Consider the following 25648-nt stretch of genomic DNA (forward strand, 5'->3'; position numbering starts at 1 on the left):
TTCCATCACGGTTTTAGCAAAAACACAAAATTTTGAGGAATAATCATGCCATAGTCATCATAATTGTTTAAATTCCTAGCTCATGCTGTTAATGCACAAAATTCTACAAGACGCTAAACTGAAGACAAAGTTGCCTAAGAGCAATTTTAAGTGAAGTCTTTTAATGAGGGACACTGCAACACAACTTTAAATAAACTCACAAAACCCTGAAGTGCAATAAATGCTTTTTATTGTATGCTCATTTCAATGAGTAACATTTAGAAATAATAATCCCACGTAACAGTGACAATCTTATTTTACAGCGTATACATCATTTACAATCACATGACACAATTTTAGATTTCCAAATTTAATATTCTGAAGTTAAGAAAGATAAAAAAAAATATTCTCAAGGAACTGATTCTTATCTGGTGCAAAAACAGAAAGGTGAACATTATTTAAAACACAAAGCCACAATATAGCATGAAGTAAAATTACATTTTAATTATGTTTAACAGCTGAGTGTAAACATGAAGCAACTAAAACTTAAAAGTACACATCATATGCATTACATTTATGAACAGGATTTTCATTAAATTTCCCTAAACCTGCTTTTTATTTTAAGCGCCATGTTGATTTGCAGCATGCTAACATAAAGCATTGTTAAAGGGATGCATATTTTAAATTTATACACTGTAAACTGAATATCCACCTCCAAGCTCTATTGGCAGCATAGTGTTTTGTTAAATACCGCATAAATACTGCCTCATATTGAAAATGCATGTTAATAATATGGTATATAGATTTTAAAAATCAAAATTTTCAATAATGGCGTAAAATTGCACCTTTAAACATTAGAGCAAGTAAGACTAGAACAATCATACTTGCTATGACTGTCCTAAAGAAAGCCTCTAAACATAATATTTAAGAAAACTGTGTTCTCTCAATTTAATCTTTAGATCATTAAGAAATATAGTGCTAACTTTGCAACATTACTGTTGCATCCATTTTAGAAAGCCACGTTTGACTCAAATATACTTCTGTCATATATGCCACACTTAACAACAATCAACTTGAACATCAAAAAAAGGGGAACTTTAATCTTTAGACTTCAGTACAGAATGCTATATTTTAAACATCCTATCCTGTGTTAAAATCTTAGCAGCTCTGAAATTCTTTTAAATAGTATTGAATTAATCTAACCTGTTTTCCAGTGAAATTTCTATTGATGAATACACAAAACTTTTGCCATTTCTGGAATTCAATTTCCAGGTACCATATAAAGGCTCAATGACTAAGTGACTAATGGATGACTGCATTTTATTTTCCCCACTCCATTTCTAAAACGGCATAAAAGTGACACTTGCTTGAGATAGCAAAGCATTGCTAAACTCCTCAATTAGATATGATCTTTTCAGAAACATCTGTCTCTAGTATGATCAGCCAAATAAAGTGGTTGCCTTTGCTCTTCCCCTCTGTAGCTGAATTATGATTATAATACTATTAAATAGAAAATAAGGTTTTCTGCAACCATTCTATGGTGCTCCTTAAATTCTTTAACTAATTTCAAAGGGCTATGAGATCCCCTCTCAATTCAAATATCTTAACATCTTTAATAAAAAGAATGTAAATTTACGATTTAATATCAAGCTTTGTAACCAGGTGAAACAGTTCATGAAATTATCTTCCCATGTAGCATGTCATATTTTCTAAATAGCTTCTTTCTTTATATTGATCTTATTACATAAGAGCCTCCTTGTGGTGCCTCATAATATGCTGATTTTTTTCTGATGGTCTTCGGAATCCCTTCTTGCAGAATTCACACCTGTGTGGATAGTCTTTTGTATGTATTGATATCACATGTCGTTTAAAGCCAGATGCATCTGTAGTGCTGTATTCACAATACTCACATTGGTAAATCTTCCTTCCAGTGTGAGTCTTCATATGCTTTTTGAGCTCATTTTGTTGTCTGAACCCTCTTTTGCACCTTTTACACTTCAATGACTGATCCTTAGTATGAACTGAAAGGATATGACCACTAAGAATAAATGGATCTGATGTTTTAAAGTCACAGTGCCTACACTGATGAATCTTCCTACCCTTATGGATATCACTATGCTTTTTGAGCTCAGAAGGACGATGGAAACCTTTATCACAGACCTCACATTTGTGAGGAAAATCCTTAGTGTGGACAGATATGATGTGCCGCTTAAGGTCACTTGAGTTGGTGCTCTTATGGTCACAATGAGGACACTGGTGTGTCTTATGTCCTTGAAACAAATCCAGATGGCGTTGAAGTTCCCTCTCATCACCAAATGCTTGGGGACAATGCTCACATTTATATGGCAAATTGTTACCATGCTTAGACTTAATGTGAGTTTTCAAATTTGATTGATCTGCACACCTGAAGACACAATACTGACATTGATATGGCTTCTCACCAGTATGGGTTCTCATATGCTTCTTGAGTTCAGAAGGATGTCGAAAGCCCTTCCCACACTCAACACAAACATGAGGAAAGTTCTTGCTGTGAACAGCCAGTAAATGTCGGTTTAACAGTCCTTGTTCTGCAGTTTCATAGTCGCAGTATTTGCACTTGTGCATCTTCGGCTCCTTGTCTCTTAATATAAGTTTATTTGAACTCAATGGACTAGCCTCTCTGTACCTTCGTGTGTATTCCGTAAATTCATGGGTTTTGTCAACTTTGTTTATAAGCTTATGGCTTTCTAAGTGGTTATGGAAACTCACTTTCTTGTTAGTTGTAAAGTCACAATCTGTACACTGATATTTTTTTCTCATCAAATGATCAGGATGATTCTTCATGTGTCTTTTCAAGAATCCCCTGGATTTAAACTTTTTTGTGCAAATATGGCAAGGGTATACCGTCAGGGGCTGTCCATCAGGGCCTATTATAACAGCTAGATTAAAAAAAAAACCAAACAAACAGTGAATTTGTGAAATTTGGCCAGACTGTTTTAAACAGTTTTACCACAAAGGCAGCAAAATTAGCTGACATTCACAATGTGAGAACTATACTAGTAGACTAAAATCCCGTAAGATAAAATGCACATTGAAAGCAATTTATAATAAAGTAGCTCGCTAAAAAGTAATGAACAGCACTCTACTATAGACTATTCACCTGCCAAAATGCTATATCACATGCTCTTTGTAAACTAGAAATAGGCACCCTTTATTGTTAAACCAACCTGAAAATTCTCTTTAAAAACATCATTTGGGTAAAAAGCAAACAAGCACAGTTTTATTAAGTACCAATAGAACATTTAAAAAAACCCAACTATTTAGATCAAACACAAGTAGGTACATGGGAGTAGGACTAACTACACTACAAACAACTGGCATATTCTTGGGTTACAAAAAATACTACTGCATTTCAAGTAATTATAATATTCATCGAGTAATGTATTAGTATTTTACCTGTTTGCCACTGCCTCATTTCTCCCCTTCTCCTCTTCTTAGCTTTTTGTTTAAGTACTTTATTTGTATTAATGTTATCACAAATTTGAAGGTATTGTGCTGCTGTACTACTTCTGTTTTCTAAGGTTGAGTCCAAAGTATTTCCTGGAAAAAAAAATCGATACACCATTAAACTTACATATATTTATACTTTTTTGGTTTTGGTTAGATGAATTAGAGAAGACATGGCATTCAGTTGCCATTGCAGTACTAAATTTCACAAAGTACACCCATCTTCTCCTTCTCTCTCTTTTATACTCTTACACACATATGTGTATATGCAAATACTTTAAATACGATACCATGTGAAAGTAACTTTAAAATATCCCAATTTATTCATCCTAAAGGAACAAACTGATAAGGTGAATGAAACATAAGAAACTGAATTTTATGACCCTAAACAAAATCTTGACATCAGATCAATTTCTCATTGATGAAGGCTGATGAAATTAAAGAGATTTAGCAAAGAAATTTACACATGTCAATTATCCAGTACAATCATGGTAACTGTAATACATGACAAACAACAGATTTCTTGTATTTATGCTTTAGAATAGTTTACTTAATGTAAAAAGTATTAAGATTGATTTTTTTAAGTGTTAAGATAAATGTGGCAGGAAATCTACTGCAATTTCAGTGGAATCAGTGTATATGGAATAAAGTACTTAATAAAATCTCAGTTCTCACAGTCTCTCGTGTTATGCAATTTAGTTTAAAAATGTAGCCCTAAGAAACTGTTTAGCTTAAATGCTATGATATATATGCCTCTCATTAATTCCCCTGAAATCTACAGTTAGAGAGTCAAATACCTCCTAAAGATAGAAACAAAATAGACACTTTATCATAAGAAAAAGTCTCCTTGTGTAAGAAAATAAAAAGAACTATCAACCATGGAATAAATAACACTATATGAAGTGTATTAAAACTAAAAAAAAAATTTACACTGACACATGAGCTTTATGTAACAACTATATAAATCTACTGGTTGCCATAGAAATTAAAAAAAAAGAGTTCCATCCCAAGGAAGACATTAACGAGTGGTTGATATCATGGGCAACTTTTACTTTCATGTCAGAATAATTTCTATTTTATAATTTTTTCCATAGTAACTTTTTTATGGCCCATGTAGTAAGTGGCCTGATATATGTATCTTGAGGTAAATCTATTTTTTTTAATTTTTATTTTTTGGCCATGCCGTGTGGCAAATGGGATCTTAGTTCCCCAACCAGGGATCAAGCCTGTGCCCCCTGCAGTGGAAGGGCAGAGTCTTAACCACTGGACCACCAGGGAAATCCCGAGGTAAATCTAAAATGAACTGCATTCACAGAATAACACACGCTATGTCTCTATATAATTTAATCAGTTTCCCAAAGAGGTAAACTCTTCTAACTAACTAGATATGACCAGGCAAGTAAGAGTCTAACAAATGGGTCTGTACACACAAACTAAGAACTCTGTATCTACCAAGCAGTACACAAAACCAGCTACTTAACTTACATCTCACATATAATGCTCTCTCACCTGATGACTGACAATCTTCATACCTTCGAGAAACTCTTCTTTCATCTCCTTAAAAAAAAAAGAATAATTAAAAACTGATAGACTGAGTATAATGATTACTAGTAGATCACATCTTAATCTACAAAATCTTACTTTGATCACCGTTCCTTGGATTAAACTTTTTTTTTGTTGTTGAGTTCTTCCACTCCCATAGATTAGATAATATCACACACTGAAAATAAGGGCTGCTGTCAGCATCCTTCAAACTACTAACATCTAGGACAACCTTACTTTTCAAATAAAACCTGGGTAGATATTTCTGCAGAATACCCTCAAAATTGAAGATGCTCAATAAATGACTGTTGAATGAATGAAACTTTGGAAAAACCAAGTAAAGATAAATTAATGCATTTGAACAACAAAATTTTTCAAAGTAAAGAGTATACCTGGACCATCTTGTAAATTAAGTAAGAATGAGATAAAATAGATAGGGAAAAAATAACTTGATAAATTTACCTTTCATTATGTACTTCCTAGAAGAGCACACCTGGATTTCTGTTCCTTTTCAAAACCCCAATATCTTATTATTTGTGGTGTTAAAACATAAAATAAGTTTTTCCAAAAGGGGAAGGATCAATTTTCAAAGGATATTCCTATTTTAGGAAAATAAAACTTTTTATGGCACTCACTTATACATGTAGGATTTAAAATAAATCCTACTGAAAAACAAAATGCATTAAGCAAGGTTCATTGTAAATAACACAAGATATGTGGTACAAAAATTATGTAAGTAACTAGAGATGAATCAGTCCACAGCAAAACATTTTATAGTATTAGCCAACTCATGGGGGGAATTAGCACAGCATATTTAATGACCTAAAGACTGATCAAATAGATATGTTATGTACTTATCAGGTGAAAAAATGCCAGTGTCCTACCATATGTCGCAGCCCAGACAACAGGGACAATTGTTTTATTAACATCAGAGTCCTCAAGCTGAGTCTCAGGGAGAGAAGTTCCTTCCTCTTCCCCTACAATGACTTCCATGTAAACTTCATCTGCTATTTCAGCGCAACCTAAATTTTAGAAATAATTGCTTGTTTATAACCCCAAGTATTTAATAGATGGGTAAAAATTTCCAAACGATTATCTTTCAACTTTCAAGATTTCAATTTGGTTAATTTAAAAATTACATTAGGCACTTCGCAGGCTGGTGCCACTAGGAGACAGTAATTTATCAAAGTTCTTATCCTCCTCTGAAAACCTAGTCCTACGAAAATGACTTTTAGATTATATGAAATGTGCGCTTGAAATATATTGACTGATTTCACAGTCCATTGGGCATTAGGAATTCATAAGAAGAGCTGTATTGCATAATTCTGCCTGATAGTTCCTCAGAACTCAGAAGGCGTTTCCCATAGAATCAGTACTAGAAAGTGGTCCATGCTATTCCACATGTAAATTAAACGCAGTACTGTACATGCAATGAAAAATTGTCAAAAATACTAGTAATTGAAAAATAATTAACAATGAAAGTAAAACCATAATGTATGGTTATAATATAAAATGCTGGTGGCTCAAGGCTATGTGGACACCCATTAAGAGGCAGGATTTTCAGAGACCCTACTGAAGACAAAAGCATTAAGTGAGACATTTAAAAAAACATAGTATTAGTGTAAAAGAATTTAAACCTAGAAGGTCAGTAGGTATATTTTATGTGGAATAATCCATTTGGATTTAACATGTTAAGTAGAAAATTGGCTTGAATTTACTCTTTTCATTTGATTCACATACTGGGATTTTCTACTATTTTTTTTTTCTTTTTTTTGGCCGCACCGCGAGATGCGGCATGCGGAACTTCCCCAACCAGGGCTCGAACCCACGCCCCCTGCAGTGGACGCATGGAGTCTTAACCACTGGACCACTAGGGAAGTCCCTACTCACTACTGAAAAACGTGGGAAAAAAGTATCTCTCTTCTCCTAGGTTTCCCTTCTTTCAATTAACCAGAAGGAAACATTGGTCTAAGTTTTGCACATCCCTATGGAATTCTGGCATCAGCTAACCTAACCTTCAGTCTCCTGACCAATGAGTAAAAAAGAAAAGAAAGAATCTAGAGACCAAATAGAAATTAATTATTTTTCTCTCTAACCAAATCCTCTAGACACATTTGTTTTGACATTTTCAGCTGTGGTATATTATTCATGTTTGTTTGGGATTGGAATTCAGCTCCCTATGACTTCTAGGGGAGGAAATCTGAGGAGTGGGGATCATAGTGCAGTATAGGTAAAGCTAACTATTGTCAAGGTAATGCACTGAAGTAGAGGCTCTTGCTCTTCTAGGGCAAAGCAGTTTTTGTCTCAGCATGGCAAGAAGACAGAAAAAGCCTGAGGGAAGGGCTGCATTCCTACACTGAGGTGAGGAGAAAGTAGGAAGAAAGTAAAACGTCTTCATAAGGAAATGTGTACCATGGCAGGAAAGGAAATGTGAGGAGCTTTTTACACCCTGTGGTACTCAGCCGCAAGAAACCTTAAACAGCAACTACTTGGAGACCAGCAACGGCATAATAAGTAAAAATCCTGGTGGCTTGACTTGGAAGAATACTTACTCAGCTATTCTCTCAGTGGCAGAAGGAAAACAACCAGCTAGCCCTTCTACTGCTAAATTCAGAGAAAGGTCAACAGTGCTCACTGCCATGTACAAAGATCACTGACAGCAGAGTTAGGCAGACATGAGTTCAAATCCTATCTTCCTCGTTTAATACTGGAATGACCTTGGGCAACTGCTTAATTTCCTTGAGCACTTTCTCCTTCCATAAAACAGGGCTAATACCACCTACCTCAGAGATGAATTATGAGAATTAAATGAGATAATATATATGCAACATATTCAATAACACACACAAAGTAGATTCTCAGTAATTCCCTATATATTTGTAGGCTCTCCTAAAGTCAGGAACCATATTTTGCTGATATCTGTATCCCTAGTATCTCAGACACAGTATTTTATGTTTGCTCACTTGAACAATACATGCATGCACGGATAGTCAAAAGACGCTTTTCCTTTAAATTAATTATAGCAAAGGTTCAGACTTATTTTATTGAACTTTGTTCCTATGTAGTGCTTGAATATGAGATTTTTTTTTAAGAATGCATGATGACTACTGATATGTCACTACAGTGCCTTTTTTTCTTACTGATATCATCTTCTTGAGAAGAATCTTTAACTGCCATGTAAACCATCTTCTCCCGCTGCATTCGGCTCTGGTCAAGCACTCCAGCTACAGAATGCCCATTGGTGTACTCACTCTCTGTGACAATTTCCGTTCCACCTTAAAAGTTAAAACATGTATCAAAATCAGTAAGTATCAGGGAATAATTCCCTAAATTAATAAGAAGGATACATAAAAATATTTTCCTTTAGAAAAATATTCCCCCTCAAGTATTCCAACATAAATTTCTAAGTGTGAAGAGAATTTTCTTATAAATTGCACTTTAAATTTTCAGTCATCACTAAGAAATAACAACAAATGTTAACACTTACATTACACTTGTATATGCCAAGCACTATTTAAGTTTTTTACATGTATTTACCCATTTAAGCCTCACAATAGTATTATAAGGTAGTTACTACCATTATGGCCATTTTATGGATGAGGAAACTGAGGCAGAAGAAGGTTAAGTAATTCACCAAAGGTCACTCAGCTAAATGGAAGAACTAGGATTAAAATCCAAAGCACCCTGCCTCTAGCCTTCCCTTAAATACTCATAATTTCTTACTCTAAACCAAATCCCCTCCACTCATATATTTTGAAATTTCAACTGGAATCTTCTACTCAAGTTTAAAAATATTTAAGATGACTTATTCTCTATCCCTGTTTTATATTTATGTATAATTTTTAAATATTCCATCCCCAAAGAAACCTTTTATAAGACTTGCACTTTGAAGGCAATATTAGAACTTAATCTCCAGAAAAGAGAAGTTCTAATTTCTAACCATTATAGCAATAAATTAAAATTATTATTTGTACCTATTTCAACGTCATCTTCAGCCTCAGCTTTAAATATATACACTTTTATTACTTCTGAACCAAATCCATCTTCTTTAACATCTTCTTGTGAACCATCACTACTGATTTTTAATGGTGTGTTCCCCATATGCTCTAATTTTTCCCCAACATCATCCACTGTAAAATATAAACGGGAAACTGTTTCAGTCAAAAAGTACCATTGACATTTAGTGGGTGTTAAGTATTAGTGCAATATGAAATAATGTGTTAACCACCTACCCACTATATTCAATTAATGACCTATTATGCAACCATTAAAAGTGGTATATTTCATGAAAAAAGTATACAAGACAGATATACTACATGGTCATAATTATATAAAAGACATAATCACAGATTTCAATTTATGTATATGAAATACTCTTAACCATACAGCTTTAATTAAAGTGGTTTGGGAAGATTAAATAATCTTCCATTATGTTCAACATTTTAAGCTAAATCCTAACACCAAAATTAATAACAAAAATTAGAACATAAAATATATAGTACTCATGAAATAAGCTGACAAACAATTCCCAAATTAAATAGCAGTATATCTAAAACCAATTAACATATGAAATCTAGTATTTAAAAAAAGAGAAAACAGAAAACACCTGATTTTATAAAAAGGGCTTTTCAGAAATCATAAAAATAAAATCTTAGTAAATACTTTTAACTCCTGTTGAGTCAATGGAAGGCTACTTAAAATCAGAAATTTTGTATACTTCCAGGTTTACCATTGTATGATTTGCTTCAAATCATATATAAAATAAAGCAACAATGATTACTTACATTTTAAGTAGATTTAAAAATTTGATTCTTTAAGAATATCATTTAGTTTCAAGTGAATACTGTGCATAAACTATGCAATGAATACATTATATTCATAAAGTTTGCTCTTTGGACATAAATATTAAACAATATACTCCCCCAAAGATTATATGCCTACCATTTTTTATTTCAATGCTTGTCCTGTCCCCATAAAAACTGAAATGTAACCCTAACTGAAAATCTGCTCCTCCCTACTATATGTATCATAGTATCATATATGAAACAAAATCATGAAGCCTTGACTATAGCTAAACAACTCCAGAGCTACTGAAAACAGAATAAAGTGACATTAAAAAGTTTTTTAACTCAGTACTCTTAAAATAGGAATTTCAGTAAGATCTAAGTGGGTCAAAGTCTAGATTTTCTCTACCTCAGTTTCAAATTTGATACATGCAAATTCAAAAATATTCCTTTGGCCTTTCAAAATGGTGAAAACACATTTCAGAAATTCTTCTTACAATGTAAAACTACTTTAACTTTGTGATTAAATATAAATGATTCCACACTATTTAAGAATTCAAATAGTTTATTGTCTATGAAAGAGAGTACCTAAATGATCAAAATAAACAGAAAAAAAATTTTCATTCCATCATAAACCCTAATTTTGTTAGTACTTTTTTGGCAAATATTTTTTTCACATTGGGACAGATTAAAATGAAAGAAAAAAAGATGAGGAGGAATCTGATATTACTGATTTTTAACAGCCTCTCTTTTAAAATACGTTGAATAAAACAATGAGATCATTAAAAAAATTAAGAGGCAAGTTAAGTCTTCAGAAAAAAAGTACTTTCTCATTCTTGGAAATAAAGATATAGGATATAAAACACTCAAAAAGTGTCCAAAATATGAATTTCTTAGGTTGGACTAACAGTAAATTAATGAAAAAAAAATACTGTCATCTGATAAATACTACTTTATTACACTTCAATGGTTTAAAGTAATCAGAGTTCCTCCTGGGATAAACTGAATTAAAACTGTAATTCACAAAACTAAAGCTCATGAAATGAAATAGACATTTGTTTGGTCATTTCTCAAAAGTTTTGTACCATAATTTTTGCTTTAAGTATTGAAATTACTGGTGCTATTCTGATTCCACTTATACCTTTCCTCGAGGTCCACAGTTTAATGTATCCATTATTTTCTACTTAATTAGATTCCTCAGAATGAACAATTTTGAAATGTATTGAGTAATTAAACTTGATCTGTATTTTAAGTTCATAGAAGATGATAAAGTTATTAAATATGTTAGTGTACAGTTTTAAGAGATAAACCATCAACTTCACCAAGATTTATTCTATATCCTTTGTTATAGAAAGTACAAAGTTAACAAAGATTTAACAGGCAATCAACAGATTTTAGAAATAGATCCTCAAAGACTCTTCTTTACACAGATAATACTCAAAATACCCAAAATTCAAGCTTAACCTTTTGTTATAAGGCTTAAAACATTCAAGTCCCACGGTGTTGTTTCCCAACACACATGACATCCTAGCCAGTAATAAGTGGGTAATATTATATACAACGCAGAATTCTACTGGTGCTAAATATAACATTAAAACAGTAAGGTGCAGGGGGTAGGATGAATTGGGAGATTGGGATTGACATATATACACTACTATGTATAAAATAGATAACTAATGAGAACCTACTGTATAGCACAGGGAACTCTACTCAGTGCTCTGTGGTGACCTAAATGGGAAGGAAATCTAAAAAAGAGGGGATATAGGTATACATATAACTGATTCACTCTACTGTATAACAGAAACTAACACAACATTGTAAAGCAACTATACTCCAATAAAAATTTTTAAAAATCCCCAAAAAACAGTAAGGTGCATTATTTGCCCACCCTACAAAGTTTGCTATCATTCAATATTCTTCTATAGCCCATTGGTACAATTTGATTAAAATTTCATTTTAGCAAAATCTACAGTATAATATTCCTTTTAGAAACTAAGTAGGCGTTTTACCGTACCCCTTTCATGTTACATCTACCAAAATTATATGGTGAATATGACATCAGTATAGACTACAGCTGACCCTTGAACAATGCAGGGCTTAGGGGCACTGACTCTTCACATAGTCGAAAATCCATGTATACCTTTACAGTTGCCCCTCTGTATCCATAGTTCCACATCTGCGGACTGAATTAACCTCAGATTATGTAATACTGTATTATATATTTATTGAAAAATATCTTCGTATTAGTGGACCCACACAGTTCAAACCTGTGTTGTTCAAGGGTCAACTCTATATTGATGTACCACAGGGATGGGGTGAGGCAATGTGTAATGGATCCGTATTATGCAATGATGAAACAAACAAAAATTAGTAATATTTAAATTACAAAGGTGTTCCACTCCCAGGTGTATATATCCAAGACATCTGAAAACCTATGTGCACAAAAACTTGTACATGAATGTTCAGAGCAGCATTATTCAAAACAGCCAAAAAGTGGAAACAACCTAAATGTCCATCGACTGATGAACTGATAAATAAACTGTATATTCATATAATGAAATATTACTCATTAATAAAAAGGAATGAAGGACTGATGCATGCTACAACATGGATGATCCTTGAAAGCATTATACTAAGAGAAAAAAGCCAGACACAAAAGGCCATATATTATATGATTCCATTTACATGAAATGTTGACAACCGGCAAATCTATAGAGAAAGAATTTGGATTAGTGGTTGCCTGAGGGGTGAGTGGAGTGTCAGGTTTGATTGCTCAAGGGTATGGGGGTTTCTTTTGGGGGGAAGAAAAAATTCTAGAATTGAGTATGGTGATGGTGATACAATTCTGTGAATATATGAAAAACCACTGAATTGCACACCTTTAATGAGTGAATTGTATGGCATGTGAATTATATCTCAACAAAGATATTATACTAAAAAAAATACAAAGGTATTAACTTTTCTCTTTTACCCCTGAAATTGGTGAAGTTTCATGGCCTTTCCCATAATGACCCTACCAATATATTTTGCTTTATACAAAATTATTTTCCTGGAAGAAATAAAAATTGATTTTATAGGTAAAAAAATAATTTGAATGCATTATATAGGTTCATTAGTTAAAGGAACCTCCCTTCCCTGGTGAAGCTTTTCATAAAGAAAATCATCACCCATAAATGTTTTGAGGGTGTTAGGTATTTTTAAAGAAAAGCACACCTGGGATAATTTTAGACAGATACAATTATCCTATATTAATTTCCAAGTTACTTAGCACAGGTGGAAGAGCCTAACCAACTGCTAAGATAAAGAAATTGTGACATTTGGTCTGAAAGTGGAAAAAACTCAGATGCACCTCAGAGACTGAGAGAAGACAAACTCCCTACCACAAAAACTCAGCTGCTGATAAGATTTCCTTACAGGAATAGTTAGGGATTTAGGAACAAGATAACAGTCCGTTTTAAGTCCTCAATTTTATCCCTTGAGTAGTTTGAAGATATCTTGGAAAAAAAAAAAAACAGAGGACTTTTAAAATTACCATTGAGACATTTCAAGGCAATTTATTTTCTAACTCCTGAAAGATTCAATGGTCAACAGAAACCAAGAGGTAAAAAAATGAATTAAAGATTAAGCGATGAAGAAAAAAAAAGGAAAAACTAAATAAAATAAAATAAATGAAAATGGTTAAAAAGAGTAACTAGTCCCAATTTGAATATTCTAACCATTATAAAAAGTTAGGGAACTGGGTGGCAAGAGAATGAATGATATAAAAATATTTAATTTTTGTATATTATATTTTCTAAAATAAAAAAAATTATTTAAGTTTTAAAGGGATTTTTTTCTATAAAAGAATGTCTTCAAATTTTATAAAGAATAGACCCACTTCTTCCTCATGCTCCATCAATAACTTATCATGAGATTTTTATTATTGTTGCTGTTCAGGCAAACTTACCACTTAAAATGAGAATAAGATATTTCTATCTTCCTCATTCAGATAGAATGTCTTAAGGACATCGTAAAGCAGTCTGAAATAAATATTTTAAAGTATTTTTGCATAGACTATACAGACACATATAAAGACAACAGAAAACAAACACAGGCAGAACTGTAGGACACAATCTGAGTTGATTATTTACTTTTCAAGTATTTAATTCAAAAAAACTAATCACACATTTCTTAACATACTATGCTTAAACTCTTAAGCAAAACTGGACAACTCCAGTACCTGTCATATTAAAAAGAAAGCAGTGGTTGCATGAAATAAACTTCCCATTTTGAAATATATATATTTACCATTAAAATATTGTGTCACTTAATGTACTTTTTGAACCTTCCAAATCTGTGTTTTTGTTCTAAGATATTAATAAATTGCATTATTTTACTCCATGGGTATAATTTTTCATAAATTAAAAACATGAACAAATTCAAAAAAGCATCTCAACAACACAGCTTTGAAAAAAAAATATTTTTCAAAAAGATCAATCCCATGACTTTTATTGAATAGATCCCCATCCCAGAAAACCTGTCCGTGTTATACATAAATCAGTTTCTACCAAGTAATTATGGACTTTAAGTTTCACTTACAAGATATCATTAAGTAGTCTTCAGAAGTGCTCTTGACATCATCATCATCATCTTCATCATCATCATCATCATCATCATCTTCAGTTTTAATAGTAACTGTAGAACCAGGAACACTGCCAGCTGCTTGAATCACAGTTTCTGTATCTGAATTAGTTACAAGAACCTCCTCTGATACCATTGTGGGAGAGTCAACTCCTGAAACACAATCTTGGACCACATGTTCTAAGTGTCCATCAGGACCAGTAACAAGGTCAGCCACAAAAACCTGCTCAGGAACTCTAACAGTTTCTGTAATTAGCTCAGATGTCAAGATGTGATCACCATCATCTTCCTCTAAATCTTCTTCAATAGCAACATCAGCCTCAAGTACAGCTTCAGGAACAATTACACCTTCTGTTACTACATCAGTCTCGGTGATGATATCAGGCCCATGGACAACTTCAGCTGCGAGGCCATGATCAAGAGTTATCCCATCATCTGTGACAACATCAGAAACTAATACAGCCTCAGGAACTGAAACAACAATATGGTCTCCATCGATATGTGCAGTACCAGCCATTCCAGCGACTACAATACAAACAATTATCCAAAAAAAGTAATTTTATTAATTAAAAGTACTGTATGTATATATCAGATGACATAAAATAGTTTTAAAATATGAAACAGTTCTGGGCAAACTATCATTTTAAAGAACCACTGACAGGGCCTCCCTGGTGGCGCAAGTGGTTGAGAGTCCGCCTGCCGATGCAGGGGATACGGGTTCGTGCCCCGGTCTGGGAGGATCCCATATGCCGCGGAGCGGCTGGGCCCGTGAGCCATGGCCGCTGAGCCTGCGCGTCCGGAGCCTGCGCGTCCGGAGCCTGTGCTCCGCGACAGGGGAGGCCACAACAGTGAGAGGCCCGCATACCGCAAAAAAAAAAAAAAAAAAAAAAAAAAAAAAGAACCACTGACAATTTAACTGTAATAAAAATGATCACCAACCAGAAACTGGGGTGGAGGTGGGTGAAAACGATGTTAGTAAAATCTAAATTAAGACCTTAAAATTAATGTATTTTATTTTCAAGTAAAAAAAAAGCTACAATGAGATATCACTACACACCAATTAGAATAACTAAAATAAAAAAACAATAACACCACAGGTTGGTGAGGATGCAGAGAAACTGGATCTTTCATACGTGATGGCAGCAGCCACTCTGGAAAATAATTTGCCCAGTTTCTTATAAAAAACATGCACTTACCAATACAACCTAACAGTTGTACTCTGTGGCATTTCTCCCACAGATATTAAAATATGTTTACACAAAAAGCTGTACATAAATATCCATAACAGTGCATAGTAGCTGTTATTCCTAGTAGCAAAAATCAAAAACAAAAATACAACAACTCAAATGTCCTTTAGCAGGTAAATGGTTGGTTAAGCCAACTCTGGCACATCCTTACTATGGAATATTACTCAGCAATAAAGAAAGGGACAAATTATTGTTACATTCAACAAGCTGAATCAACTGCTAGAAAATTATGCTGCATGAAAAAAGTCAATTACCAAAGGTTACTGTACTGTATAATGTATAAATGGAATCTTTTATATAACATTCTCAAAATTCTAAAACTATAGAGCTGGAGAACAGATTAGCAGTTGCCAAGGGTGGGTGTGTGTGTGACTATTTTGGCTTAGCATATATATGGTGATGGAACCATTCTGTATCTTCATTGTGGTGGTGTCTACATAAATCTATATATGAAATAAAACTGCATAGAACTATATACACTCTCACACACACAAATGGTGAAAACTGAATGAGATCTATAGTCCCATTAACAGTAATGTACCAATGTTAATTTCCTGCTTTTGATACTGTACTACAGTTATTATAAAGATGTCACCATTGGAGGAAGATGAGTAAAGGCTATACAGGACCCTATATACTATTTTTTCTACTTCCTGTGAGTCTAGCATTTCAAAAGATTAAAATTAAAATAAAAAGGACACACAAACATAAAAGGCTGCTAATATGTTAAATTGAGTTAATAAAATATGACAAGCTTAATACATTAGAAAATATGTATTATAGACATAAAAGTCCCTGAACTTCTTTATTTTACAAGAATTACTATATTCAAAAATGGAAAGCATCCTTTAACATCTGATTTGAGGAGAAAAAAAACTCATTTTTGACAAAGATTTGGTTCATTTAAAAAACATATATACAAACTCTAAATTGCATTAAATTCTACATTAGTAAATCTTCAGGGATAAAGTTTTAAATAACGTTTTTCTTGAGCAGCACGGTAAACACCAACTCCTACCCCCCCTTGTAAATACTGTAAGAGTGTAAAATTCCTTCATGAGTAATTCTGTTACATTCTCTCTGAGGTGGTATAGTAAACAAATTAACAGAGTTTGTGGGCCAGTTACAACAAAATTACCTACATGAAATAATCCAGTACAAAGCCTTTTCTACATAATGATCACTTTCTATACAGTAATACCTGAAAGAGTACCATTTGTTATACACTGTTCACTATTATTAACCAATTCATTATGGAAGTTTGTTAGCAAGTTAGGATGGAGACCAGTAAACACTACTAATACCCTAACACATCAAAAAATAAGGTGAGAAGGGAAAAGCTGCCTTTCAGGATTCTCTTCCTTTCAACCCTTCTGTAGCCTTCTCACTATTCTCAAACCCTCACCTAAACCACCATATTACCCAAAAGGACACTGCCTCAACCTTGAAAATCTGGTAGACAAAGGGAGTATGTATAGAACAAGTACTTTCTATTCACTTATTAGTCCACTGGCCATTTTTGGAGACAGGGAGAAGGTGAGGGTTCAAATTTAGTATTCAACCAGACTGGAAATGTGGTTTTTAGCAGGGAAAAATTAAATGTTAACTCTATAAAATTCACAGTATTGCAATTCTATGTATATGAACAATGAAATTAGTATTTTATAAAATCTTTTCATAAGTTAGACTTAAAATATGGGAAATCCCATTTATTTTATTTGCTGGAGAGTAGTTTGGTTCCTGAGAGTAGACACTAGGGAAGGATGGAAGGATAGAATAATGCTAGTGTTGGTTTGGGTTCAGATTAACCTGTTTGGGAGGATTCTAAGAAGAAGGAATAAGTGTTTTTCAGTTTACCTAGTCTTAACTCTAGCAGGAACTTACAGGTCAAAATAAATCAGATCTAAACCAAAAAAATCCAAACATCCTTGTTTGCTCTGAACTAAATAATTTAAGGATCTTAGACCAAGAATTGATGGGTTCCTCACAGGGTACTGGCAGATTACTCAGACCAAGATCCAAGATGTCTTTTATTAAATTTTGTTCTTTCCTCTTATCAACTCATCTGTTAGATTTCACTGAATTTCTGAACAAAGTCACTTATTTTAGCTATACTCTAGCTATATTTATTCAGTACTATGCACCAAGCAACCTAATACTTTTATATATATTATATCATTTAAGCCTCAGAACTGTGTAATAAGGTGAGTGTTATTATCCCCATTTTAAATATGAACAAACTACGGTTTAGAGAGATTAAATAACCTAGCCCAGACAGGAATAAAGACGCAGACCTACTAGAGAATGGACTTGAGGATATGGGGAGGGGGAAGGGTAAGCTGTGACAAAGTGAGAGAGTGGCATGGACATATATACACTACCAAACTTAAAATAGATAGCTAGTGGGAAGCAGCCACATATCACAGACAGGGAGATCAGCTCCGTGCTTTGTGCCTACCTAGAGGGGTGGGATAGGGAGGGTGGGAGTGAGGGAGGCGCAAGAGGGAAGAGATATAGAGGTATATGTATATGTATAACTGATTCACTTTGTTATAAAGCAGAAACTAACACACCATTGTAAAGCAATTATACTCCAATAAAGATGTTAAAAAATAATAAATAAATAAATAAATAAATAAATAACCTGGCCCAAGGTTCAAGCTGAGAACTGAACTCATTGTTTTACTCCAGACTGGCTTTTTTTTTTAAACTTGCCTAAATGCGGAGAATAGAAGTTACTTATTCTAGAGACTATTTTTTAAGGAATTTATAGGGCTAATCAAGTGAGTGACTACTAAAGGAAGAGTTTGAAAGAGAAAGAATAAGAAGACCTACCATAGAGTCACTCATTTAAAATTTAAGGCATTTAGTAAGCAGCATTAAAGGGCATTAGACTTTATCTCACTAGGTAGCAAATTATAAATGATATGAAGACATTTTAAAACGTGTGAAATCAATTAGATAACCAGATAACAGTAAGAAACAAGTCATTATTTCAAGCATTTCCCTTTTCACTAAAGTTATTTAATTTAAATGTGAATACCTGGACTTTCACCAGAAGGACAGCATAAAATTTGGTATTTGTTGGGTCCGTCTTGGGCCACCATCTAAGGTTTTTTGCTACTTAAGTCCCAAAGCAATATGGACTTTTTTCAGCAATAAAATCTTGAACAAAAGTTAAATTCAATGGCACAGATTCCAAGGGCAACTATTACACTGAGACACGCACAAGTTATTACGTAAAGCATACTATTGTAAAATTTAAACTCTAAAGTATCCTTCAAAAGAAACTGGTCCAATAAATTTCTGAATTAAATTAATAGTTCAGATTCTTTTTTTTTTACATCTTTATTGGAGTATAATTACTTTACAATGGTGTGTTAGTTTCTGCTTTATAACAAAGTGAATCAGTTATACACATACATATGTTTCCATACCTCTTCCCTCTTGCATCGCCTTCCCTCCCACACTCCCTATCCCACCCCTCTAGGTGGTCACAAAGCACTGAGCTGATCTCCCTGTGCTATGTGGCTGCTTCCCACTAGCTATCTATCTTACGTTTGGTAGTGTATATATGTCCATGCCACTCTCTCACTTTGTCACAGCTTACCCTTCCCCCTCCCCATATCCTCAAGACCATTCTCTAGTAGGTCTGTGTCTTTATTCCCGTCTTACCCCTAAGTCCTTCATGACATTTTTTTTCTTAGATTCCATACATATGTGTTAGCATATGGTATTTGTCTTTCTCTTTCTGACTTACTTCACTCTGTATGACAGACTCTAGGTCCATCCACCTCGTTACAAATAGCTCAATTTCGTTTCTTTTTATGGCTGAGTAATATTCCATTGTATATATTTGCCACATCATCTTTATACATTCATCTGATGATGGACACTTAGGTTGTTTCCATCTCCTGGCTATTGTAAATAGAGCTGCAATGAACATTTTGGTACATGACTCTTTTTGAATTATGGTTTTCTCAGGGTATATGCCCAGTAGTGGGATTGCTGGGTCATATGGTAGTTCTATTTGTAGTTTTTGAAGGAACCTCCATACTGTTCTCCATAGTGGCTGTACCAATTCACATTCCCACCAGCAGTGCAAGAGTGTTCCCTTTTCTCCACACCCTGTCCAGCATTTATTGTCTCTAAATTCTTAATATAGTAGCCATTTCATACTAACCAAAAACCTTACGGAATTTAGAGATCCTGAACCACACAGTGTGTTTACTTGACTAGCTCTACCTATGTATGCTAAATTCTTATATTTCACAAGTATAATTAATTTATGGCGTTGCAGATATCTCTGTTTTGATGTTAGCAAAAATTTAAAGAGAATGTATCTAATTTCTAATCAATTTTTAGAATTTGGAAAGCTTAGTATTAGATATAATAAGGGATTAATTAAACCTCAAGACATTGAGGTGGAAGAGCAGAAAGAAAGGTAAGAGGAACACCAAGCAAATATTCACCAATAGACATTTGGGGAATGACAGCACCAATCAGACAGCACCAATCAGACATTTTTTTTCACTCTTTGAAACGAATTATGTTTTACTTGCTAATGGGCAACTTCTTCAGGAGTGAGGGGGGTTCTGGCACTTTACCAGACGCTATAGGGTAGGTAATATTTTGTATTAAATGGAGAAAATACTGCCTTTCTTCCATTTAAAAATATCTTATTTTAAAAAATTAAAGTTGAAATTTCAACCAAAACTTAATTTATCACACTGAATTTCAAGTGTTCTAGAATTTGAAAAACTATCTCTAGCAAAGAATTCACAAAATTCTTTGTGAAATCTCTTATGCTTCAGCCTTTTGTCCTTCTTCTAGAGTTTATTCCTATACTTTTTTTTCACATAAAATCACTTCTAAGTCATCCATAATCAACACAACTCACTTCTGACTCTTTCAGCAGAATAAATCCATAATTCCTTTCTATTTCATCAACTACACAGTCATCTCGATTCCCACCATATTAAATTTTAATCTATGCATTGCACCTTTACAATCAGACAGAAATGTCAAGGAATCAGAGAACTGGGGAGGACATTAAATGTTTTCTAGTCCAACCCCTTCATAAAAGTGAAATATGTGATTTGCCCATTTACACAAATAATTTAATAGGACTGCTAAGACTAGAATCTAGTTCTTCTGGCTGTCATTACTGTGGGCTTTACAACAGGAGACAAAATAACATATTCAACCATATTATCTGAAAACAGTAGGAGCATTTTCTTAATTGAGTAAAGTATCACATGTTGTAACCCCCCTTTCCTAATTTCTTCTTTAACAATTCCACAGTATCTCATGTTTCTGTTTACTTTTTGTCCCAATTTACCATTTATCTTTTCTACTCTCACTCTGATCTTTTCTTTGATTCTTACCACCCTATCCCCGCCTCTTACACTTCAGATACCTCTCTCTTCTATCATTCAGACTAAACCTGTCCAAATTCAGTTTCTTTTTGACTGTCAAGCAAGTCTTATCATCTTCATCAAAATGACTACTGTTAAGAGGCTACTGAAAAACTTGGCTACAAAAGTAGGGATTTTTTTTCAAAAAAAAAAAGAAAAAGGTAATGCTATTATTAACAACTTTCTGAGGATATGGCATCAGAATATAATTAATCACCTAGTGCAAGATATTCCTCTATCATATATAAGCATCTAACTAACTTCTTTGAAATGACTGAAGTGCTTCCTTTTCCAGCTTTATTAAATATGCAACTGAAAATGTATTTTATATTTTAATATTTCCTACACATGAGAACTGATGCAGGTATTTATGCAAACTGAGTTTTTCATTCCCAATGACATATTACTGCTATATTCCAAGTTTCCTTACCTCAACCTTCCCACAAAATTATAAGAATGATTTTATCTAGAGTACTGACACATAGCTTTACTTTAAGAAAATAAGCTCTACAAATGTATTTTCCTGGCAAAAGAACAAGTTTTCATTGTAATTTCTCCTCTTCCCCAATACAGTTTTGATATTTAGTATATTCTGACTCTTAAAAAAGAAAGAAAAAATATAACAAAGAAAATGCTTTACCAAAATCCTGCATAATCATGGTATGTGCCATTCTAGGGTCTGATGTGTGCAATCCAAGACTTCCACCACCTGAATCCATACTTAGCACAGTTCATTCACAAATCTCTGTAAAATAAATGGTTTTTAAAATAGTTTAAATACATTTAGGCCAAAGTCAGTTGCTTTGAGAAAATAATGCAATTGAAAATGTGCCTCTCAACCAGGTGTGCAAATCTCATTACAAAGGAAAACAAAACAAACAAACAAAAACCTTGATTAGATGCTTTATGTGACAACCATAAATAAAAGAAGGATCAAATGGAAGTAAACCAAAGATAATGGAGAATAAGCACAGTAAGGGTAATGAGCCATAGGGAAGTGAAAGAAGCAAGCAAAAGAACAAAATTGTAGCACTGAGTTTCCACTTAAAATATAGGTTATTAAATAAGAAGAAAAAAGAGAACAAGATGACAACAGACAATAGTTGGGATATTTATACATTACTAGAGGACTCAGGTGTCTAGTATTAGTGAATTTCATCCAGTGGCTCTCATCCATTTCTTCCAGACCCAGCTCAGCTCTGCAGCGTAGTTCTGCAGATAAACGTGTGTTTCACCTCTGGCTCCCGGGGTTCTACTTATAATGTAAAATGTTCTATCCCAGTTTCCCTGGAGTTCTTTGAGCCAGTAAGGACGTCTGGCCTTATTCTACTATATTCTCTTGTCTCACAGTTTTGAGGACTCATGAAACATGACTGCTTCCTAAATATAGTGGAGATAAGATCAATCACATACATACATTTAGTAAATTGGTTCTTTCAGAATATCTTTTACTTGTAATTGTATGACTAATTTTTTTCATTAATGATTAATAAAGTCACCCTAGCCTCATGCTAGTTTTGAAAGCAAGGGCTCAACCTATTTCATTTCAAATGACTTATCCTATATTTAAGATCACCAGATCGTATGGAACCTAAAGTCAGGTTATGCAACTCAACGTATTTCTTACAACTACATGTATACTTCACTTTCAAACATAAGATTCTAAGTAAATCAACCAAAAAGTCTGTCAATTTTATAAAACATTTCCTCATTTTTAGTTAGGAATGTTTAATAAATTGGGCTATACCACACAAAAGATGAGGATGCATCATTAAGTTTTAGAAACTTTTAGAAAGCTGCCATGTAAGACAACTTAATCTATCCTTAAGTACCAGAAATCACTAAGATTTTTTCCCTTGTCTCAAAATTTGATAGGTGTAAAAGAGGCAGGAAAGTCTCACAGAGTAATCTTTATTAACATTTGAGTCATGTATATCAAAATCTTACAGCAGTAGGTTAATTTTCTGTATATTAAAATGATTCAAACAAAATTACTTCATGTGTGAGCAAAATTACAAATTTTTAGAAACTCTTATCTATATTTCGCTATCTTTTTTCAAATATCACATTATTTTCTGCCTTCAAAATGAAGTCAAGAGGGGCCAAGAGAGTTCACAATAAGTTACCCGGGGCTTCAGAGAGATAAATTAAAATGCCATAAGGACTTATTTTTAACATTTAAAACAGTGTACTATTTCAAATTTAATTAGAGTAATTGCTTTCTTTATCACATAACTAATAGAACAATTACAGATGTCTTTAAAATGTTTTAAACACTTAATTTTGTTTAATTATTAAAGATAAAACATTAAGTAATTTGTTAATCACCTTAATATGAGTATCCTGAAGAAACTGTTGATATTCTTACATATTGTAAAATAAAATCTGCAGCACTTTCTTTTTGTTATTCTTCCTTCTGAACTATGTTACTTTCTTTGGAAAAACGTTCTTTTTACCTATTGTAAAAATACATTCATAATTAGATATTTTAAAACATTTTAAACCAAATCTCTTACACAACTTAAGACTTTTTCTTTACACTTTAATGCGCAGGGTGAGATTAGGAAGGGTTCATATGCTCAAAACTGCTAATCTAAAAAGCAACCGAAGGAATTGCAACAGAAACAACTACCTAAAATGACATAAGCAACGTTGTTTCACTTAGAATTCGACCACTTGATTAAACCAAAATCTTCCCTAAAGCATATTTTAATAATCACTAGCAATACCTCATTTTGGAAAGTGAAAGAGAACCAACCAAGGGCAAGCGTTACCCTTGCCAAATTCATACAGAAAAATCTGCACTAGTGCTCAATGAAGTGTAAAAATTTTAACACACAGTGCAACTATTACGGGAAGTATCACACTGTAAGAATACCAAATAAATAAATTGGAGCACCTTTTTCCCATATAGGAAGTTTCAATAAGATCAATAATGAATGAGGTATGAGAACAGCAGTGAGTTAACGATTCAACAACAAATAGGTAGCTAGGCTTCTCAGTCTTCTCAAGAGTGTATCTCCCACCCTTATTGAATGGAGGTAACCACCAAGTACTCTTCAAGTAAACATCTTTCCATAAATATGTGGGGAGCAGAAATCACAAAACAAAAATCAAAACAAGACAACCCCCACACACACATTTTACTCTCATTCGTCTCCTCTTCTCCTCTAAACATAGTTCACTCAGGACCTAGCTTCTCAATAATGTAAATAGGGTGAAGAACAGGAGAGAAATCCTAAGGCGGCAGAGCAAGAGAATGTGAAAGTAGTATTAGCAGAGATAGGAGACAAAGGAGCCCTGGCAAGTAGCAGTATTGCAGCTTTGGACGCAACCCTCTTCCCGCAGAAGTCTCCCTTTCCCATGATCATGCCAAGTTTCAATCATTTTGAGCAGAATGCACACATGTGCCCTCCCATATATTACCCATCTGCCTGGATCTTCAACCAAACAAGAGAACCTTTGCAGTGGAAAGTCAAGAGAGCGAAGAGACAAGAATACCCTTTCCCCTCCTCCCGCACTTGGTGCAGCGGTCGCCACCGCTGCTACCCACGCCGTGCTGCCCAACCCCTCATCCTCCTCCTGCTACCTCTGCCCCGCTACACGGGAGACGGCGGCTGGGAACCAAAATGGTGGTGTTTTAACGGAGGCGACAGTTGCCGCACACCGCCCCCCACCCCCACCCCAGGCTCTGACGGCTCCCTAGCCCCTAAAATGCCCGATTCAGTGCCACCTTCTCGCAAACGCCGCCATCCCTCGCGCGTTCCAAGGTTACCATCCGCGGCAGGCGGGGGGCGGGGGCGAAGTAGGGGCAGTGCAACCTAGAGGAATATTGCGGGGGGGGGGTCGCCGAGAGAAAATGCCAGGGGGCCGCCGCATTCTTCACTTCACTGTTTTGTTTTCCGCCATTTTCCCGTCACCCTAAGCCACCGACGGCCTCCACGACGGCTCTCGCCCCCGGGGGCTCTGGCCTTGGGGATGAACGTATCGGCTGAGGGGGAAGTAATTCTCTCAATTCCTCCAGCCACCCGCTGCTGCTGAGGAGAAACACTGTCTGTCCGAGGGGGAGGGAACGCTTAGGGACTAGACGCCACTTCCATTGTTCCCTTCGTCCTACACTACACGCTGGGTGGGAGCCTCTCCTCAACTCACTCTAACGACACTGAGCGCAGCGGACCCGAGTCCCTCTACTTTCTCCTCAGGAGTCTCCTTACCTGCAGCCGCCACCGCCAGTTGGCTTCTGACCGCGCTCCGGATTTCTGCGGGGGGCGGCAGCTGTGGATCCGTAAGCTCCTCACATTCGGGTTTCCGAGGTTCCGCAGCTCGAGCCAATCACAAGCTACTCTGCGTCTGGGAGGCGCGCCGCCTAGTCCTCCTTTATATCGCGGCTGACTTGCTGAGGTTGCATTACGTCACGCTCCCCTTGCTGCAGGGTAGGGGGCCGAGGGGGAGCGCGCACGCGCGCGCGGTCGATCCAGAAGCCCGCGCTGGGTTTCTGCCTGGAGACCCCGCGGAATTGCAAGCCGGGGCTGTGTTACTGGCCGAGACCCAGTGCGCAAGCCTCGATCTTGGC

General features: G+C 34.9%; 1 protein-coding gene across 6 annotated transcripts; it reads right to left on the minus strand.

Moving 5' to 3' along the window:
* Positions 1-538: 538 nt before the first annotated feature.
* ZNF711 (zinc finger protein 711) lies at positions 539-25403 on the minus strand. 6 transcript variants are annotated; one of them, XM_060086651.1, is made up of 11 exons: positions 25290-25403; positions 23404-23531; positions 22194-22287; positions 21716-21820; positions 14370-14936; positions 8982-9137; positions 8148-8282; positions 5892-6029; positions 4975-5022; positions 3415-3558; positions 539-2897 (listed from the first exon to the last, which is right to left on the minus strand). In XM_060086651.1, the coding sequence occupies exons 4-11, from the start codon at positions 21792-21794 to the stop codon at positions 1720-1722; spliced, it is 2445 nt and encodes an 814-aa protein (XP_059942634.1). In that variant the 5' UTR covers positions 21795-21820; positions 22194-22287; positions 23404-23531; positions 25290-25403; the 3' UTR covers positions 539-1719. The 6 variants fall into 6 exon arrangements, with proteins under 6 accessions (XP_059942634.1, XP_059942633.1, XP_059942632.1 ...); XM_060086650.1 differs by having other exon boundaries at positions 22199-22455; XM_060086649.1 differs by having other exon boundaries at positions 22194-22455.
* Positions 25404-25648: the final 245 nt, after the last annotated feature.

The sequence above is a fragment of the Mesoplodon densirostris genome, chromosome X, assembly GCF_025265405.1.
Source record: "Mesoplodon densirostris isolate mMesDen1 chromosome X, mMesDen1 primary haplotype, whole genome shotgun sequence".
NCBI lineage: Eukaryota > Metazoa > Chordata > Mammalia > Artiodactyla > Ziphiidae > Mesoplodon > Mesoplodon densirostris.

Excerpts from the sequence above, each read along its gene's own strand:
- ZNF711 (XM_060086652.1), bottom strand. The coding sequence starts at position 21,794 with ATGGATTCAGGTGGTGGAAGTCTTGGATTGCACACATCAGACCCTAGA. Across the intron at positions 14,937-21,715 it reads CATGATTATGCAGGATTTTG|TCGCTGGAATGGCTGGTACT; the intron begins GTAAAGCATTTT and ends TTTGTATTGTAG. Across the intron at positions 9,138-14,369 it reads AGACTACTTAATGATATCTT|TGGATGATGTTGGGGAAAAA; the intron begins GTAAGTGAAACT and ends TATATTTTACAG.